Source organism: Aquila chrysaetos, chromosome 1, assembly GCF_900496995.4.
Source record: "Aquila chrysaetos chrysaetos chromosome 1, bAquChr1.4, whole genome shotgun sequence".
Taxonomy (NCBI): domain Eukaryota; kingdom Metazoa; phylum Chordata; class Aves; order Accipitriformes; family Accipitridae; genus Aquila; species Aquila chrysaetos.
Window position 1 is genome coordinate 7,598,382 of NC_044004.1, and position 22,197 is coordinate 7,620,578.

The 22,197-nt window shown below is 36.2% G+C and overlaps 1 protein-coding gene across 2 annotated transcripts in view; it reads left to right on the forward strand.

The window, feature by feature from the left end:
- The window catches only part of UVSSA (UV stimulated scaffold protein A), a 58,921-nt gene that overhangs the window by 11,406 nt on the left and 25,318 nt on the right, over positions 1–22,197 (forward strand). For both annotated transcript variants that reach the window (XR_003923037.2, XM_030011944.2), the window contains exon 7: positions 13,767–13,875. Coding sequence is in view for 1 of the 2 variants with exons in the window: in XM_030011944.2 (XP_029867804.1) it covers positions 13,767–13,875 (109 nt within the window). In the remaining variant the exon portion in view is untranslated. The remainder of the gene's footprint in view (positions 1–13,766; positions 13,876–22,197) is intronic.

Consider the following 22,197-nt stretch of genomic DNA (forward strand, 5'->3'; position numbering starts at 1 on the left):
AAGTGTGTGAGTGTGGAGGGTCCCATGTAAATTGTCTAGCTTGTAGTTGGTCTGTGACATCTCTACATTTGGATATGATAGCAGTTTTCCTGGCAACTAGTGACTGCAATCTGAGGTACCTATATTGTTAGCTGGAGAACACAAAGGAGAATTGTTTGTGTACTTGCTCATTTCGAGTGTAATTATGGTCCTGCACCACAGGCAAGCCTTACCTTCAGGGAGAAAGTGGTTTTATTTTAACAGCAAATACAAACCAGAACGATAGGCACTTGGAAACTTGGCTGGGGACTTGGGCTTGCCCGGTCTCCTCAGACTTTCTAGTTTTCCTTCGTGCTCGTTCTCCGTGCTTCTCTGGTCTCTAATTTCTTGCCTTTTCATCTGTTCTATTCTGTGCTTTGTTTCTGTTCTGCCTGGGGACAGGGGGAGTAAAGGCTTTACCCATCCTTAAATTGAGATCAAGAAAGTTGATAAAGGGGAGGGTTTAGTGAGAGACAGTGAAACTGGAGATTTATTACTATGAACTCTACTATACCTCTCAGTCCTGCAGAGATTTAAATTTCCACTTAAAAGAGGGAAGGTGCTGGAGTCACTTACCATTGCTACATGTCATTGCTACTCTTGTTGAGCTGAGCAGTTACACGTGCACATGGCTGAGGTGCAATATATATATAAGGCATATATATTTGGAGTAATTCTTGATGCTATGGTTCGATATGAATACACCAGCAATGTAGCTGGATGTGAACTACATTGAGAGGAAGAAGTTGGTGGTTACCTGGGCTGCCTTCACGGAAGAATCATTTGGTTGGTGCAGGAAGGTGTCTGCTTTTGGCAATCCTCACTGTTACCTCCATGCTTTCTATTGTTTCTCACTTCATTTTGCAGATCACGGAGCACTGGACTGCAAGGCAGAATCCTTATGCAATTAAAGCATGTTAGAAAATTAGCACAAGTCATTTTCTCTGGAGTTTTTTTGCCTTTATCTTTGCTGAAAAATGGAAAAGCCCCACTGCTTTGCGAACTATAGGAGAACTTTCTGTAGGTTTACAGAACTTAAATGAAGTCCCTTGAAGGAAAGCACAGAGCTTTATACAGTGAAACATTTTGACTTGAAATGGTTTATAGTGACATAAGATATAACCGCTTCTTTTCTCCTCTGTAACAGTGAAGAATTCAAACCATCGGAAAGCCTTAATTATAAGGAGGGCTGTCATTTTTACATAACGCTTAAACCCTGTCAAGACAAGCAGGCTATGGCACCTTTCTGCTCTTTCCTCTCAGGAGCTGAGGGAGGAGAAGAAAAAGAGTGACAAAGGTTACCCTTTGACTGTCTAGAAACAAATCCCTTGCAGCAAATTTTATAAATGTTATAAATGTTAATACGTCCCCGCTGCCCAGACTATACATTCCTTCTTCCCATTGCTGTGCCCCCAGCAGATCAGAAGTCATCAAGACATTTCTTCCTGAGCTGTTGTTTTTTTTCAGAGAGGTGGGGGATGGACGAAAAATGACAGTCTTACTGTGTTGGTCAAGGGCAAGTGAGTTTTTGTGTGCTTACACAAGTTATGTTCACTGTAGTTAAATACTTGTTTGGGGTGTGAATCGGGTGTCAGCTTGTGACAGGAAATGTATTTTGAAAGTATAAACAAGAGTTTTGAAATCCATTTTTCTGTGAAACTGAGTTTTAGCTGCATCTGGAGAAAGAAGCAGAAGCTGTAAAAGGGGTTTTATTTTACGGTACCTTGGATGCCCGGACATAGCCCTTTCTTTCTCTGAATGCCTGCTCAGGATAATCTCAGTGCCCAGTAGAGGGAGTGCATACTGCATGCTCGACATTTTTCTCTACGCCACCTTTGTCCAAAGCTAGCCATCACCTCAGTCTGTGTTTCCAGGTAAACTTACTACAACAGTAATACACCAGAGACACTTCGAGTTAATTCTTGACTCTATTTAGATGAATTATTATGGAAGTACCGTTGTAATTATTGGCTGAGACTGGCATTTAAGTAGAAATTCCTGTTTCCAAAGGAAATTCTTTTGTAGAAATAACTTGCTTACGGTTGAAATGTTCCTTTAAAAATAATTTTTCCTGGTTAGAAATAGTTTCATTTGTTAATGTCTTCCCTCTTTTCTTAAAATACTATTATTTTTCTTCTTTAATGTCTGATTTGCAGCTGATTAGATGCAAATGATATTGCAGTTTTAAAAGTTACGAGAGGACAAGTGTGTACCGTATTTTAAATCATGCATGCTACCTTTCACTTACATAATTTCCATAAAGGATTGTCAATTAGGATAATATTTAAAGTTCTTACATTATTAATGGAAATGTAGTTCATTAGCTATATTTTGTACACTGAGAGTATGTTTATCTCTTATTTAATTACCTTTGGGAAGCCATAAAAAGGTTTACCATTCAGGCTGGCTATAACTTGGCCAGATAGAAGCTAGTAGGCAATATGATGTGAGAAACATCCAGCTCATTTGTCTGTCAGCAGAGTGATCATTTAACAGGCCTATTACATTTTGAATTTTTAATTTCAAGTTATATTAACAACCAAGGATAAATAGTTCTTCATTAACTGTCTTCATTACTTTTTGTTTTACCTTTCCTTATCTTCTGTCAAATCTAAGTGTGCACTTGGATCTTGATTTATTCATGTACTTAATTTTATCCATGTGAAACATCTGGTTGAATTCAATAATGCCATTAATAATTAGATTTGGAGAGAGGCTGTCCTTGTGTTGTCCAGAACCTGATCTGATCCCCAAACCTTACTGCAATACAAGTCAGATTTTTTTCTGAAAGAATAATGTCAGAAAATTGTTACAAATTATGTTTGCAAGTTAAATATTTGCTGGTCATAATTTAGTCTTAAAATATTTTAGTACATAAAAGGATTAAAATTTTAATATGTAATAAATTAAGCCAAGAGCTCTACCAATTACTTGGCTGCAAGACTATTGCTGATTTTTTTTCCCTGTATCTTCAACTACAGCTTGGCATTTTATCAATGCTAATGAGTTATTTCTACCTAATCATTTTGTAGCTTTATAACCAGCTCTTTTTTAAGTCTGTCTTTTAGTTAAGTTAGTGCCTGCTTTAAAAAAAAAAAAAAAAAGTCACACTTGAATTTTAGATTAAAAGCAAAGGCTATATTGTTTTCTCTTTCTGCTTCTTTCTGTAGCCATAGAGAATCCAGTCCAGCTGACTGCTTTCTGCTTTCTATAACAGCTTCTTGTACTCGCATCCTAGTTTTTTCCTCTTTTCTTCATTTTTGAGAAGTTGTTTCTGGGGGTAAGTAGTTGTCTTTAGTGATCCCTCACCATGCCTGAACCCACATCTGCTAAAACATACTCAGACCAAGGAGCAAGAGAGACACCTTTCTAAAAGAAGTCTTTTCCTCAGGTGTTGCTTTTAAATTGCACACAAATGAAAACCCTAACTCTTAACAAAGTTGCCCTTTGAAAACTAGAAGTGTTTAATGTTGAGATTTGAATAATAACTTGATGTTGATTGTTGGTATGTTTTCTAAAACTTAAGAGAAATATAGGAATATTTGATAATTAAATCAGCATTACAGCTAAAGATGTCCTTTATCAGATTGTATACATCATTAGCATGTAATGTGTTCAGAATAAATAAAGTTTAATCATGTTTGTATGGTCAAAGTAGTAGCCCAGGCAACATTTAAAATTTTTTCTTGTGTCTAGCTAATATTTATCAAAAAGCCAGGTCAACCATAACTGTAAAAGTAAACACAAAATATTTAATAAGTTATACAGATGCTTATGCTTCCTCTTCTCTCCTCCCCCATTTTAACCATCATATGACAATTATTTCTATCCATGAAATGTCTCTTTTGTAATCACTTTTCAGCTAAAAGAGCTTTTCAGGTTTTGTAAGTCTTATTAGGATGTAGGACTGTAAAATTAACCCTCAAAACAGTACTCTCTTGTTAAAGTGTCTGATCGGCTAGTGTAATGTTTTTTGGTTTTTTCTTTTCTAGAGCTGAATGTTGCTGTGATATATTTTATGCTTTGCGCTGGCTATTCAGCCTGCTGCTGTTACAGAGTTATTAAAAATATCTTGTTATGCAGATCTAGCCATGAATTCTTAAAGTTGTCACTGTGACGACCTCTGATCCCTATCTGATTCGCAGGTCGCACAATGCAATTTGGAGCTCTTCTAATAGAGTGTAAAATAAAGTAGGATGTCTCTATCATCAGGTTAACCCTTATGTTAAGTATTTAAGTTTTTCAGGCCGAAGGGTCATCTCCCTTGATTCATCTATGAATACTGAGCAGTGTGTACTCTGTAAGTAGTAGATATAAATTTGCTTCCTGCTTTTTATTCATCCTACCTTGCAGGGGAAAGCAGTATATCGAAGTGAATTGTATGTATTTGTGAGGTTCGGTAAAGGTTCATTGCTAAATGTATATTTATAAAAATGGAAAAGGAAGAAAATTTTCAGGCTTGGAACACACACTAACTTATTTGAATTTAGTTAATGCAATAATATTAAAGTAAATATATTCACTTCTAATGATATCTTTGTGCCTAAAATCCACAATCAGGAATATATGTAAGCTTATGTGTGTCTTGCATAGGATATTTTGTTGACTTGTTGCCTGTAATAAATTAGGTTAATTGAGATGTATAGTTATCTGTTAAAAATATAGCATTTGGAATAATTTTTAACAAATGCGTAGTTCAGATTCATTCATAAATGTGACCATTGAAGTAAGCTGCAATTTAGTTACTGATTGTACAGTGTATGTGTGTGCAGACTATATCATGAGACAGGGGCATATATACATTGGCAGTGGATACAAAGTTTTAGTAGCATGAGTTTGATCTGGTCTAAGCGATAGGTGGTAATCCATCAAATACAGTAGGACTTTTTTGCATGAATGAGTGCTAATGGGAATCTTGTTACATCACATTTTAAATGAAAATCACATTTCCTAAAATTTCATAAAGATGATGACTAGTAATGGGATATTTTTTTCCCTTCAGCTCTAAAACTCAGTTTTTATCATGTATAGGCCTCTGAATCATAAAGAAATTAAATAATTCAAAATGCTGCCCAAAATATTTCAAGGAGTCATAGGAATACTGTTCATCTCGTAAATAACTTGGACTAGCTGAAAAGTGCTGGAAAACCTAAAGACTTCTCTGTGGAGCGGGAAAGAAGGAGGTATTTTTGGTTGACCTTTGAGTTTTCAGACCATAAAACAATTTTTTGGTCCAGGAATGGGTGTAGCCAGTCCTGGACCTCACTACAGCCTTAAACAATGGCTTTAAACAATTTCATCTGGACTGGTGTGCAGGGAATAGTGTGTAGAGGAGAAGGGTTAGTCCAGAAAGAAGGGAGGGGTGGTTGAAGCATAAGGTAACACTTGTAACCTTGATGGTGGCTGTATGACAGCTGCTTTCTTTAGTGACAAAAATGAGGGGTTTTCTTCTGCTTTTAGGAACGGGAAACATCTTGGGAACTCTGCTCTGGGTACCTTCCTGTCTGAGCATGGACTCTAAATGTGATTTCATGTCACTTGGCTTATAGCTTTGCTGGCTTCATCACACCTCAGTCTTCAAACCTGCAAACCTTTCCTTTTATGTTAAGATGATGTAAACGGAGTAGGCATTTTAGAGAGTTTCCTTACTCATGGTTATCCATGAATTAAGAAGAAACCAAGTTTGGTTTTTAAAGCACAGGTAATGTGTGCAACACTATTTTATGCTTGCCTCTTCTTTTGTTAAAATTGTTTAATCCATTCTACAATTCCTGAAACATTAAAAATGAAATTCTACCAGGTATTTCTTAGTGTGTTACGTACTTACCAAATCTACTTCTTGGCAGGTTTTTTGTACAGGTTGCTGTTGTACTACTTGTGGGAGCTGAACGGGGAAGTGGCTTATATATTTTGGTAGTGATTCTAGGGTTGGCTTAAAGATGATCTAAACAGGAGCAGCAATCAAAAGGGATAGTCCTCTCTCTATTTTCTCCCCTGATGATTCCCAGTGCCTCCCTTGTACTAGTGATAGAGCTCATGTTGCAGCAGGGACCTGAACTGACTGGCACCTAATCCAGAGAAGATTTCTGTAGCACCATTAAGCTCAGTTAGTGAGACTGTCCCTTTCAGTAACTGAATAAACCTAGGTAATACAGATCTGATTATGAAGGTCAATCTTTACTTAATCAGAGGACTCGGATTGATGGAGTGATAGATGATTAGCTCATCTCCCAGTGTGAATGAAAAACTGGATGAAAAAAACATGCCAGATACTACTGTTAAAATACATTCTTTTTTACTGTGTAATAAGATGTAGTGCCTGAAGTATGTATAGTAACTGCATGGGAGAAGTACATTCCCATACTTCTAAAAGTAAGATGTAACCTTTATTTTTCTATAAATATTACACAAAGACATTTAAGGGACTAACACTACATTCACTTTTGATAAAACAAATTAAATATTGATATCAAATGTAGGTGGTCAGCATAAATTTTGTAGGAGTCAATTTTTTTTTTTTATGTTGGGGAACTTTATTAGCTTTAATAATGAAGGGTAGCAGACTTCTGGTTTAGCTCTCTGGAATGTATGGAAAGGAAGGGCATTGTTAGACTTGGAGATCTTTGGTAGTTTAAATAAAACTGTTACACCTCCCCTGAATGTGGTATTTATGTTATGAACGATTTGGATTATGCAAGAGAACTTTGCCTTTTTCATGTACTTTCTTAAGGTTTAAGAATATATATATGCAACCAACTACTGTTGATTTTGGTGGGTGGTAGGAGCCCAAGTAGCGAGGTATGAAAATACATCTGAGGATATATCTTGAGTGGTGACTGCTAAAGAAGTACTAAACTTGCCTTGCAATATCTTCCTGAGGTAATAGTTTTGTTAAATGTGCCAATTTTCCAGACTACCTTTATTTGCTGTCCTCTATGAGACTGTAAATGCACGTGCTAGTCTGTCCATTGGGCATATTGGACATACTAATTTCTTCTGAACAATGATTCATTAAGATCCAGAGCTTTTTGAACTGCCTTGCACCTTGAGACCTACTGGTCTTTTTCAGTAAATTTTTGCTGCTTTTTATTAAAATCCTTCCTAAGCTTATGTGGGACCTTGAGCCTGCTAGGGTGCAGAGATGCAGTAGCTAGTAACACAGAGTGATACAGGTTTTGTGCAATGCGCCTCATCACTATTGACCTTCCAAGGTACATATCCAAGCTCTCTTTATTGCTGGGTGGGATGGAGAGGGCTTTGGCACAAGTCCTGGGTGAGCCTCAAGCTTGCATTTCCAGGACTGCAACAGTACTCGCAGGCTCTGGCTGGTGTACATTGCTTTAAAGAAAAACTGGTTCATTGGGTGGCTTATATTGCTAAAGCAATTTGGAGCAAGATACACTGGTTCTCTAGCATTGTACTTAGGCTAACTGTTGGGCTGGAACCCTTTAAGCATTTTTACTAACTTCTGGAAATGATGAAATACTGTGAAAAGTGCGTTCCTCAATAAAAGTCAGAGTGGCCAAGTAGCCTATGTGCTGTTGAGCAACTACAAATAGAATGAACAGTGATACTTTTACTGGTAAACATAAAATGTGATTTGCCTGGACCACATATCTAATTTGCAGTCATCTAGGTTTGAATTTATGCTCCAATCACGGAGCAAAGGGGAGGGAGTGTGTGTGGGAGGTCCCTATAAATACAGCTCTTTTAGTAGTTTGTTTTCCTCGTGTTTGCACACAGGAAAATTCAAACACGGTTCTGAAATCTGTCAAAATGCCAGCATTTATTTCCTTTTCATCCTGTGTTGGATAATATAAAAGGATGGAAAAGGAGGAACTTGTAGAAGTCCTTACATGTAAGTCACTGTTTGACTATTCAGTTTCTATTACTGGCACTGAAGAAATTATTTTTATCCAGTCAGTGTTTGCTTACATAGATATCCCCAAATTTCATTTAAGATGACTGAAGCATGTTTTGTGTTGCGGTCGAATAAAAAAAATGTATTTGCTTAAGGTTGCCCCTTTAACTAGGTTCTATGGCGATAAATATTCTGGTTCCCTAACCAAAATCTTCTGCCTCTAGAAAAATATTTAGTTGGCTTTGAGTAGATGCACATGAGATATTGGCATGGTGGAATAATTTGCAAGATCTTCCAGTGAGGATATTAGCATATAAATAGCAGATGCAATGACGACCATCACAGCTGAGTACATTTAATTTTTAGTTTATAAGATAGAATGGGTTTTTAAATGCATAGCCATCAAGCCTGCTGAAAGACAAATGAAGTTTAGAGTTCACTTGTCTGAGGATGCCTTACATCATTTTTTTTTTTTTAAAAGGGAAACAGACATGCATAAAACTGAACAAAAGTGATTTCTTGGGTGAAAAGTAATTGAGATTGCAAACCAAGTTAATTAGACCATGCAAAATTTATTTAATGGTCCCAGCTGTAGTTTGCGAGTGGTGTTTTAGTAAGTAGATATGACTTCTTCATGTGCTATCTTTTTCTCTTCCTTCTTTTTCTAAAATAATTAGTAAACGCTGTACATCTAGTCCTATAAACTGATTGCATTGTATATCTCAGTCATTTTATTGCTTGCTTTAATTATGATTGCAGAGGCTAAGGTTTTTAAATCCTCTTAACAGAATGTAGCAATCAATTTGTATAAAACTGGGAAAAGGACCAAAGGCTTTTCTTTACATCTTTGCAAGTGTTGTGTGGTGGGTGGAGGTTTTTTTTGCATTGATTACTGGTTGGGATGGATGAGCAGGGCATTTAACTGGAGCTGTGGTTGTGCTGAGCTACACTAACAGCTGGAGGCTCTTGGAGTGTTGACTCCAAAATAAAAGATACGATTGCATTTCTACTGGCATCCAATATTTGTTTTCAGTATTTTAATAAGATGGAGACTGATAAGGAAACATCTGTTTTTTTCAAGGTTTTTTTAATGAGTTAGGGAGCAAATGGTTTGATTGCACTTGTCTAGCTGGAAAAGTCAGCACTATTTTAAGTTTTAATGAGAATTAGGAGAATTGAAGAGCCATTGTTCTAACTCCGATTACAATGAAAATAATACATGTATATTTTCTGCATCTTTTTACTGTATTCTCATATGCAAATAAGTTCAGCCCAAGAATCTGGAAATTGTCTAGCTAAATCCTATTTCCTCTCACAGTGAGATATCTAGTCAGGAATACTACCACATTAAAAAAACCAAACAAAAACACCACATAGTTTTGCAAAAGCATGATTCGTTTAGATAAATGAATAAATAAATAAATGTCAGCATTATAGAGCAGATTAACACCGAGCAGAAAAAATTCCCTTCTCCACGCAACTTGAAGAGCAATGATGGTGCAAGTAGCTTCTGATGTCTGGGATTCTGTTTGGTCTCCCTTCAGATGGACCAGCCTCTAGTGACAGAGAGAAGGTAGTTCACCTTTCGTCTCTGCTAGGACTGCAAACTGCATTAGTGACTTTCCTCGTGTTACCTGGTAATGAGAATGGATTTGAGAACGGGACATTTTTTCCCATGTTCTTCGACAGGTTGTTGAGAAACAAGCAGTTGCGTGACTACTTATCTTAGAGGTATATTATTTTATACACTACAAGAAAAGCTTTACGTTGTAGTATTTATCACTTGAGCTTATACTTTATTTCCCTTCAGATATGGCACACTAGAAATGGCATATTGCTTGTTTTTATCATAGTCTTGTTTTTCTTGTTTGCAAGTACCTAACCACTCATTCCTAAAGGATTATAATTTACTAATTCTGCTACTCAAAATGTTGTCTTAAATATTTATTTCTTCTGATTTGATTGTGGATTGTTGATTTTTTTTTTTTTATTTTTTTTTTAAGTGACTGAAAAAGTTTACCTATAATGGAAAAGTAGATGGTGGGTGGCTGAACTTCCATACTGCATCTGTAGAGGTTGCTTTGGAGCTTTCTTCATGTTTGAAAAGTAAAATTAGAAATAAAAAGATACTTTCCTGACTAACAATGTTGCCCATGAGCTCTCCCCCTTCCTGTAGAAAGGGAATAGAACAAAACAGCATAAATGGGATGGTTCTGATGAAGTACCACTAGAAAGAAGTAAATTGAGACATAACTACCCACTACTACCATGCAACTTCTTAAATTTCCACCAGTGATGACTTTAATATTTTAAAGTAAAAAGATAAATAAGTTATCTTGTTAAAGATTATATCAAAATAAAGACTTTATGTCTGTTTGAAGGGAAAAGGGGGCTTAATTCCTTATAGTTAGCTAAGCAGTTAATTTTTTTACAGGAAATCTAAATTTAATAGAAGACCCCAGGGAAATTCAAGGGTGTGAACAATAAGCATAATATTTTATGAAAATGACCCCCATATTTAAAATCTGGCATTATATGTTATGCATTGTAGCACCAAGTCCACATCTACCTTTTAGAAAATTAAAACACATAAATTCTGTTTAGTGTTTGATATGCGCTGCACTAGCTGAAAGCCATAATGCCCCTAAAACCTTGGGTTGCTTTTCACCTTTCATAAATTCCTGGGTAGATTCTATACAAAAAATAATTTTCAGCTCCGTGGCTCATTGTTATTCAAACTTGATTGATCGTCGTCATTTACTCAGTGAGGAAGTTAAGTGCTCCTGTCATTTCCGAAGAGTATAATTGGGACGTTTCACAGGTCAGCGGTAGTGACAGGTTTCCCTTTTGATTAGTGTTAGACTGATAACAAAAATTACAGTTTCCTATGATTAATGTTTTCTATAGTACTTGAATGCACAGTTCATGGATTGTACCTAAACAAAGTGAATTTGCATCTGATTATGCCTTTTCTCCGTCAGGCTTTTCACATGCTTTAAAGTTTTAGACCATGCAGGTAATACAGCAAAGTTGCTTCTAATGCAGTTTTCAAGTTGAGGATTAGTGAAGCCCACTGAATTTTAGTATATTAATGTACAGAGTGCTATGTGCCTGCAACGGCACGTGAATAAATTAGGAGGAATTTCAATTAAAGATAGTACTCTTCTGAATTCTTTCCAGTCCTCTCAGATATGCCATGCACATGAGTACTTGTATTATACCCACTGATATTTTAGGTATGATCTGGTGATTTAAGTTCAATGATCACTCTGAACTGAGTTTTCTTTCTCTTACTAGTTTGACATTATTTCTCAATTCCTTAAACCTGTTGCTATTTATTTGTTCACAGACTATGTCTGAGTAAAAAATTATGGAAATACACTGAATTTACTTTCCCTGTTCTATAATGTGAAAGTTAGTCAGCTTTTACATTATGGCACAAAGTGGTAAACTAAGGTCATCCATGACGAGTTTTAGCTTGGTGAAATCTTTTTTAATAGCTAAATGAGAAATGGAACCTGAGTATGGAAAATACAATGTTGCACTGTTTCTAGCTGGAGAAGTAGGAGTTGATGTTATTTGCAAACTTAATTAAATTGTCCCTAACAGATAAAAAGGGGATGAGAACACCAGCAGAATTTTGAAACCAAAATACAAACAAACTTCTCTTCAATCTCTAGCTGCCTTCTATTGTACAGAGTACAAAGCCTGATGATGTTTTTCTTTCTAAAGGCCATTGGGAAGGTCTTCTAAAAGTTGCAGTTTAACACAGATGTTCTTTCATGTCTAGTACCTTTGTGACTTTGTGATTAGTGGTAGAATATTTGACCCTGTCTTTGCATTAGAACTCTATTTTTGTTTCTGCTGTGGAGGTCAGGTTCAGTGTGCATCTGTCTTGGCCATGCCAGGTAGGGCCTGAATTTCTTCTTTCCTTTAGATGAGGAAAAATGATTGCAGTGGGAGACAAAAAGTAAACTAGCGTGCAGGATCCTCCAGCATAGCCTAAAGGTTGGCAAGTCTCGAGGTAGTGATGATTAGGCTGAAGAGACTACATTGTGGTTGTTACATGTCTTTGGCAGCAGGGTACTTTCAAACATGATTATGCTGGGACTTTATTTTAAAATGAAGACTAGTTAGGTGTTCTTTGGTAAGAAAGCAGTAGTAAATCTACTCTATTCTTCAGGACAGTAAATATTTTTTTTTGTCTTTTTTTTTTTCACTGGAACTGCAGCTTTCTTAAAGTCATTTTTTAAACAGAGGGAAGAATTGTAATTCTAACTTGCGCCATCCATTCATTATATGTTAAAGTGTATCAATATGTGTTGTAATATCAATTAATGATCTTTATTAGAAATTAGTTCAGTCCAGCTTTCAAGTAATACTGACCAAAGAGAAATGCTATTTTTTAAAAATTATTAATTTTAAATTTTTAACGACATTCAACAAACCAAGACTGGTTTCTAGGTTTTTTGGCTTCAGAGTACGTGTGTGATTTAAAGGAACTCAGCTGTGCAGCTGTGACACACGATTAGAGTAGTGAATTAAATTGGGAAAATTCTGCTGCAGGCAAAACCTGCAGTATCCTCCGGTGCTTGTAACAATGAGTAGTTGATATGAATATCAACGTAAGTCAGGCGCAGTAAGAGTAGTAAAGAATGTGGCTGAAAATAGTAAAAATTATACCATTCCTTATCCGTTGCTTTGGCTTGCTGCCGTGAAGTTGAAAAAAGTGATAGCCTGTGGTAAGGTTGGTTTTAGTGGATACCCTTATTATTATGTCCTAGACTTGTAAAAGTGCATGGCAAACATACAATAATATGCTAATTATGTTGTTTTTAAGAATTAGGTGGCTCCCAAGGTGGGCAGAGGAAATAAAGCATAAAACCTCCATCATTGCTGCCTTTTTAGGGTAGTTAGCATTTGCTATTTTAAAGTTCTGATAGTACAGGCCATGTCTGAGGTGGCACAGATTCTTCTAGCTTATGTGTAGTATAGAAGGAAAATTCATTTTCAGGTATGGAACAAGCTTAGGAAAAAAAAAAGTAGAGACTTGCTGGCACATATACAGTAGTAGCTAGCTGAAATGATGTATAGGAAGCCACTTATGTGAATGAATTACCCTGGTTAGTTGGCAGGAACTCCATTTTTATTTTTTAGCTAGTCATAGATATTCAATTTCAAACAGCAATGTAGACCAAGTGCACATTTTTAAAAACCCGTTTTGTTGGCCTTGACCACAGTAATGTGTGCAGTCTAATGGTATGAATGGTTAGGATGCACCGAATTAGTTAAGAAAAGAATGTATCAAATTATTTTTAGTGCTATTGTGAAGAAACACAGTGAAACACTGTAGTATACAGATCTGAATATTCTTACTTTCATCAGTATTACCTTGCCAGTCCATCAGCTTCTCCTCCTGTTTGCCTGCTCTGGTTTTGAGCTCTTAAACAATTTGTGATACTATTTAACACGCCACAGACTATTTGGGTACAGCTAAATGAGTAAAATCAACCAAAGGAGAAGAGATAAGGCTATAATTTGCTCATTAAGTCAAAATCTTGATGTTATTTTAAGATTTTTTTGGTCTTATTTTATAGCTTCACACTTTCTCAGACTTCACCAACTGCATGTGTTCTAATGGATATAAGGGGCTTTAAAGAAGCCCTTAGGATAGAGTATGGCTTTAGAGATAAAATGTTAAGCAAAGGCCTAATCTTAAATAAAGATTAAATACATAATTAGGGAAATACTTTTGACATAGAGCAGTCTCAGTAGGGCTATCAAGATGTCTGTAAAATATTTTCAGTGTGAAGGGAAATGAAAAGCAGTCTTCACATTTAAAAAAAAAAAAAAAAACCAACAAAAACCAACAAAAATATCTCTGTAGATGAAAGCCTTGGATGATGACGATGACGAGGATGAAGATGAATTTGTGGAGGTCCCTGAGAAGGAAGGTTATGAGCCCCACATTCCAGACCACCTGCGTAAGGAATATGGTGAGTTTGCCCAGCTGTGACAAGCTTTATCCCTGCATGTTACTGCTGCACTAAAGTAAATAAACAGCCATTCTGAAGTAATAAAGTGATCAGCCGTGTGGGTAATCTCTGACTGCTATGAGGAAGTCATTACACAGATACAGGAGCAGCGATTGGCTCTAGATAAACAAATACTTTCTATGAGCAAGAGCAACTGAGACGAGAAGCTTATTTCATTCCATCATGTTCCACTGTAGTTTAGAGCCAGAAGCAGCACTGTGTATGCCTATAAGTGTGCTAAACACACACTTACTGGGGGTGAAGGGATTGCAAAGTAAAGCTGTAAATGAACCTGAATATTAGAAATACTGGTAACAGTCTGATGAGATGGGATAAGGTTTTGTACTATAACCTGCATTAATAGCAGTTGGAGATTTGCAGCCACATAGGGTGGCCAACTTACAGCTCAGAAAGGCAGCTTTTTGTTTTTTCTTTTTTCATTGGGTGTTGCTATCAGAAGACATTAAACGGAGCTCAGCATTCAAGTGCAGAATTATAGTCACTAAGCACATACCAGATGACAAAATACAATCTTGGCCTTGCCTTCTTTTAATGCGTTCTAAAGATTTTTTTAAAAATAAGTATATACTTGTGTTTTTGTGAAATTGAGAGGGGAGTTTACTGAGGAAAGTTCATCTCAAGTAATTAAATTTGAGTGCGTTATTCCTTGTCCTTTGTACATCTGGCTTATTAAGTGTCCGTGTTCCCCACCTAAGGACTTGCAGCGAGCCCAACTGGCTGGTTCCAGTTTGTTTGAAGGAGGTAGATGTCTCTGTTCCTCCATGTCTTTAAAAAATTGTGGAAATTAGCAACTATATAGAGGACTGAGATTAGACTAGTGCAGTGGTGAGCTGGTAGCTGCAATGTGGTTTGACATGACCCTTAGCATATGTGTTGCTTGAAACAGTCTGTAGGCACTTGCTTTGTCCAAGCAAGAGTTGGGGAAGATGAAGTGGAACTGGGAGTACTGAGATAGTAAAATGGGAAGTGGATGTGTGCGTAAGACAAGAACACAGAACAGCGGTGAAGGACTGTAGGACGCAAACTTAGAAACTGGGCAGCTTTTTATTTTTTTGTTCATGGAAAAAAGTGTTATATTTTGATAAAATTATACCAGCATATGTTGGCTTTCAGTCTTGCAATAAATACTGAATAAGTTCTAATTATTGCTAACAGTAGGACTTTCAGAAAAGGAATATAGTGGAAGAGAGGGGTAGCAGTCTTCCAGACAGTTGTGAAAAGCTTCTTATGTACACTCGGCTAATTAAAGAGTCCAAAAACATTGGTAGTGATAGTAAATGAATGAGCAAATGAGGTTAACTTTTACACAGCTATGGTTCTTTTGGGTTTTTTTTTCCCTTCCTTTGGCAGTATTCCTTGTGCCCAAACTGGTATTTTCTTAATACTTCCAGGCACTGGAACTTGTTTTTTGTATCTTTAACAGCAGCCTGATGAATCCTAACATTGAAAGTTCTGTTTATACTTGTCAACTTCCACTGGAAGTGAAATGTACTCATCTCTTCCCTCTCTCCCTTTCTACCTTTCCTCCCCTGTCTTCTTCATGGACACACATTTTTAAAAAAATAAAGCATCTTACCACCCTTTGTATCACATTAACACAATACTTCACTGCTATTTTAATTCTTCCTCATGGAAAAGAGTAAAAGAATAGCCTACTAGCTACTCAAGGATATTTTAAAAAAATCTATATAAAATGGATTAAGAAATTCCCAATTTGTATTTAAACCATTGCTGATGGGAAAATACATTATAGTGAAGAAGCCGATCAATCAGAAAACAAAACCTCTCTCTCATTTTGTATACATGTAGTTATGTAGGAGCTAATGGTCACACCTGGCTGTTCTTTATCTGATGTGTTTGTTAAAAATAGCATTTTGAAAGAAATGAACCATTCTTGATGTTCCTGAAGTCATTCAGCTTTTCTTGCTGCCATTTAAAGTTATTATGTAAACTCCCAGTTCAGGAAAGTCTGAAAAGAATTCAGAATTCCTGAAAATAATTCAGCCAATCTTTTAAGCATGTGCCTTCTTCTATCTTCATGTACTTAAGTGCTTTCTTGGACCAACTGGTCAGTTACTAGTTCAAAATCTATTTCAGAAGCTGATATATAACTATTGCATAAATAGCTGACTTCTATGTAATTACTTCAGGTCTACATGAAGAAAATGGAGAACTCTATTTGCTCTACTAGATTCTGTTCTGCACGTGTTTTTAATAAGCAAAACCAAAATAAGCATCCCTTTGGCACATCTTGTTTGGAAAAGTGAATTATCATATTGAAATACACAAGAATATATTGATTTCATAGTAGCATGTTATCATCAAGAGCTGGCTGTGTTAGGCAGCCACCTCTCTAATTAAATATGGTTCTTTGTTCCATGTGCAAGTGCAGTTACATAGCAGCGACTTTAGCTTTATCTTAATACAATCCAGGTGGGGTTTTGCTACATTTCTTTAGTTCATGAGGACTCTGAGCTAAGAAAATGAAAGTCTCTGCAAATGGAATGTCCTAACTGGAACATTAAACCTTCTATGTAAAATAAAATCTCAGTGCTATCTATAAGGTGTGAACAATTTAAAGCTTTTTTCCTTGTCTTGTTACTTTTCCTGAAGAAACCAGGAAAAGTGAACAGCTCCTCAGATTAACTTTTTATACTAAACAGGAAAACAAAGTTGTAAAACATGACTGTGGAAATGGATTGAAATGTGACATTTAAATTACTGGTTTAAAAGTAACTTTATTCCCTTTCACCTCTCTCAGGAAAATGGAATTATCCTACCAACAAGGTAAATTTCAAGCTGAGATGCTATTTCTGATGATTCATACATGTATTTGAGGTTCTCCTGAATTCTGAAAAGTTTGGGGAAAATGAAAAGATATTTAGAGACAGGGGAAGTTTTGTATGCATAGGTATATAGACATATGCAGTTGTATTATCTGTATGTATATGTAGTTGATGATGATCTCAAAATTGATGATGATATTTAATATAAAAGATGAACTGAGCATGGGTGCAGTTTGGGTGGAGGGAGAATTAAACAAGTCAATTTGAATCTCCGTGTATAAGATGAAATGTAAATTTGTTAAAAGAATTTAGGTGATTAGATAACTGAAGTGTGAAGACATAACCCATTAGGGGTGTCATGCCAAATTAGCATTACCAGACTTTTAACGACCTCCCATTTGTATAATCCTTATTTACACTTGCACCTGATGTCTGCAACAGACAAGAGACTAGCTATTGTGTGGTACCACAGAGCCATTTTAAATACGTTGTGTTGCAAACGAGGAATATTGGGCTGAAAAAGAAACAGTACTGTGAAAATAATTTTCTTAGGGTTACTCTGGTTCTCAGCACTCTGCACCGATGTTGCTTAGACTCGTTGCTCTTGTATGGCTGGTATTGCTAACCCCTTAAAAATTGAGGTGTTATTCATTTAAAAGAAAGCTCTTGGGAGAGAGAGAGTCTTGCTTCCACTTGAGATTTCCCACATTCCAGCCTTTACTGGTCAGCTGTCAGTTGCATTGGCTTAACGCCTTAAGGTGGATAAGGTAAGGGATGGAACTGTGCATATTCTGATGTGGTTCTCGTGCCATAGACAGAATTTGGTGCTGATGCCAGGATAAGAGATTCCTTCCTGCCCTTGGTGGTCTTGGCATAGCTTGCAGCTGAGCTCTGAACCGCATGGGGAGGTGATCCATTTTGAGAGATGTGCTTTGCCACATAAAAATGGAACAGTTCTTGGATCTAGTTCAAAGCATCCACCTCCAGCAACCGTTGTCTACTAATGGATTTTCTCAATTCATAATTCTTGTCTGTGTCTCAATGCATGCATTCATGAACTTATTTCTGCAGCACTCTTTGAGGTACAGGGAAGTGCTATTGCTTGTTTTACAAGTGGTGACATGAGGAAGCCATCTGATTTGAGAATATTAGCATGGAAGCAGGCTACTGGTTATCAAGTTTCATCCTCATCCAAAATTAGATGAGAAATGACTGTACAGTCAAGAACACAAACCATTATTTCAAATCTGATTAATCAGATTATTTTTCTTGTATGTGAGCCTTAAGCCAAAATGTTTTTAGGTCCCTGATAGCTACTTCAGTGGTTCGCATTGCATCTTAAAGCCTGCTTGGGATTTCTTTCATATGTGGATCAAAGCTGCAGTTTTAAAATCCCAAGGGTTAGTTCTATCCATTTCATTCAGAAATTCTTCCCTCTTTGCATCACAGAGTGATGTGCCTTTGTTGGTTAGATGTCCCCACGCTGCCTTTCCTAATCTGATGGTGTCTGGGTCATGCCTTTTCTGTGTGTTAAGTAGCTTTTTTTTTTTTTTTTGTATGAAATGTCATAGCAACACAGGAAAGAAGGCTTATACCCCAGTTGAACAAATAAGGTGTACAAAACCAAACTGTTTCCTTAGTAGAGAAGTTGCCATCTGTTTTTTGCATAGAATTAGGAGTGCTTCAGGCTACACAAGATACTCCCCTAGTGCAGCTCTCACTGAGCATTTTAGAAACATGCATAAAGTTCCTATTGCGGCCATTCATTAAATGTGTGGGGGTTTTACAGCTTTTGCATTTTCTCTGAACATTAAAGAGCCTGTATTAGAAATAACAATAAAATATTGTATAGACTAATGCATTATTGAATTTTCAGATTTGAAGCAGTAAAAGTCGTGCATTTTGGGGCATTTATTCAGAAAATTGCACTTGTTTTGTATTGACTAGGTATACTTTAATCTGTACCTAGGCAACAGACTACCATGCATGTTGTTTTTAAAAGCTTTATTCTCTTGACTGGCATCCATCAAGACATGGAGGCGACACAATGATTAAAAGCAAAACCGCCTTGGAAATGTGGAATATAATAGAATCATCATTACGGATTAAGAAAATAGGGAAATTAATTACTGATTTATTGGAATCTGATTCTTTTATTCCCTACAGAAAAGATTTTATAAATGCTTTTAAATGTTTTTGGTTTTGTGGTCAAGTACTAATGTTTCATCTATGTCACGTCGAGAGCAATGGCACTGAATATGAAGCCTTGCATGTTATCTAACCACATGTATTGCTGCGTAGCTTTGCCATACTGACTCTTTCTTAGCTCTGTTTATATCCTTCATTTTTTATGTAGGAAGTAGGAAAACAGTGTTTCTAGTTACTGCGTACAATAGTAATGTGCTCTTTTATCCTACATCTAAATGAAGTTTCTCCCATAAAAACACCGTTTCGCTGTTTTATGTAACAGATTTAAAGCTAAAAATGGCAAAAAGAGCACGTATGCAAGTGTTGATAAGGTGAAATAGAAACGACTTACTTTGGGCTGTGAAGAAGAGATGGCTTTCATGCTGGTCTGTTTTCTTCCATAGAATCATCTAACAGATTTAGTGGATATGGAGTGATTATCTGTTGATTCTACAGTTAGGTTTTCCTCTATTCTGTGGGGGTTTTTAACAGTACCCGTGAAAATCTTCTGGACATCACAGGGGAAAAGCACAAATCTTAAGTGTTGAGTTTACATCCCTAACTACATCTAAACATCTCTGAAATACTCAGTGAAAGACTTGTTTTCAGTGTTTATTAGTCTTTTAGGAAAATACTTTGTTTAGTTTTCTGTTACTAGGATTGATTAGGGTTCCCAGTTGGCAGGCATATTTGAAAAACTTACTAAAAGTCATTTTGTAATAGCTTTTAAAATGATAGGGTGTTGATCAAGTCTAGGCTTCCACAATAGAGAGATTGATTATCATGTCAATGATCATGAAGTAGACTTGACTCAAGGCTGGCTCAATGCAAATAAGCGTGGGATTGGTACAGCAGCTTCTGTTGCTAACAGGTAGCTTCATTTCATACAAAATGTAAGGTGGGTTTATTTGGGGCAAGATATAAGTCTGAAGAGCAGTCTGGCCAATTGCTTTCATCAGCTACAGGCCATAAAAATGTGCATCACCATGATTAACCAAATGATTGTGCCCTACCTTAGTTGTAATGAAAATAAGTGGTTTTGATGACATTATTATTTGGGAATGAAGTTGCTGAGGTTCTACTGACTGTTGAATCACTAAATAGACACACATGTGCTGGCTAAATGGAAATTAAAAATTATACTTAAGCTTTTTCTTTCCTTACTACAGTGATTTCTCAGTTTGTCTGGTTCTGCTTTAAAAGTGTAATAGCTTTTTGGTCTGGTTTGGTTTGTCTGGTCTCCATACCTCAGGAATTTCCTGAGGGAATTCTTTCTGCATGTGAAGAACATGGACAAACAGCTTAATGGAGACCACAGCAAAAACAAACCTGCAGACTTCAGAGTGTATGAAGCACAGTTCTCAGGAACTGAATTTGAGACTTAGAATTACACTATCTAGGCTAAATAAGGACTTGTGGGTGTTACTTGACTTCTTTAAGGGGAAGAAACAAATCAGGTTTTGCAGGGGGAAGTACAGGCAGAATTACCTCCTTACCTTTCACTGCCCTGTGAAATTTGGGTTCCTTTTTTCCAGATTTGGAAAATGCAATTAACACACAGTTGTGTTCCTCTCCTTAGACAAGAGTCTAGTATTTAGAACAGGATTTCTATTAATATTACCATAAATCCTTTAAAAAAAATAATCAGACAGTTGTTACATGATTGAGATAGCATGCATTGATTTACCATAAATGTATAGATAAAAGATATTCAGCACTGAAGTTAGGACCCCAGTCCTGAACTGCTGTAATCAATTATGTGTTGTGTGGTCTCAATTTTTGTTGTTGTTGTTGTTGTTGTTGTGTATACATAATTATAAGTTTACAAGTGAGATTGCCTCATTGTGTTAGTATGCTTGAATATATCTGCATATGGACAAACACATTTTCTATATAGCTATACTTAGGACAGTAATTGAGTAAAACTTATAATACAGTATTTGGAATGAAGATAAATTTGCACATTTACGAAAAAACATGATTAGCACTTCAATAAAATGCTTCTGCATCCATGTAGAAGTATTGATTGTAGATATTTCTTCTGGTGGATCCTAGTCATGCAAAGACCCTTCCTCGCTCTCAGGCAAGGTCCTTCTATGTAAATAAGGTTCCCAGAAAATCTGGCGGGACATGGGATATATTTGATTCCTACTAAAGTTCTTAGAAATTAATAGTCACTGCACAGGATGCTGATAATGTTTCCAAGTGGTTTGCAATAGTAGTGTACCTCATAGGAACTGTGTGATGGCCAGGGACTGCAAAATGATAAGCAAGAAGTTGAAAAGATCAAAATGTAAGGTGTAGAAAGGTTTTAATCTAAACTCTGCTTCTTTGATTTATTCTGATTCTTAGCTATGATTGTAAACCAACAATAAATAGTGTTAATTAATGAGAATTAACATATAACAAAATAACATATTCTGTAACACCAGTAAGCCAAACAAAGTATTTATGTAATGATAATGAACTCTTCTAGTTAACAAACGTAGTTGTTATCTTTTTTTTCTTTAATTTGAATTTCCAAAGTAGAATTCTAAAATTTTTAGAGAAATGTAAATGAGCATAGCTGCATTCAAAGGTGCTGGGGGGGATACTTTTTTGTTGCTTAAAACCTCTGATTATAAAAGACCCCTTGACAACTTTTTAAAAGTAGTGTAATTTATACAGAAATATTAATTTGTGCAGTTGTCCTTGTGGTAAGTTGCTTTGAGTGCACACACAGCTTATGTGTGTTGTGAGAATATTTGCTAAAGCCACCTCTAGCATTTCAGCATCCTCCCCTAGCAGCTCCAGATAGCAATTTGTTTAGTGGCGTTCAAGAGTAAGATAAGAAACTGTGTCTATCTAAAATAAAAGAGGAAGTTTTCTACCGCAATAAATGGTAAGTGTTTTAATCAGTGTTACCCTTGTTTGAATGCTTGTAAGGTTTTGTTCATAACAGATATTTTTATTATTTTTTTTCCTTATTTTAGACTTCTGTGTAGATGAAGTGATACTAACAAGAAAAGAGCCTGATTTTTTTTTTTTTTTTTTTTAAGTAGAGAGACATGAAATTTGATCCTAATTAAAAAAAAAATCCAACCCTGAATATTCCTTTAATTTGTGATGGTTTCATAAAGATCAGATCTCTGTCAGGGACGACATATCATTCAAATCTCCATCCCTTATGAGTAGCAGAACCTTCAGAGATAATGAAGTCTTCCTACTGTATGATCACCTATGTTAATTTTATTCCCACACACATTTGTGCATGGAGAGGTATACCAGAACTGATCCTGAAACACTGAAG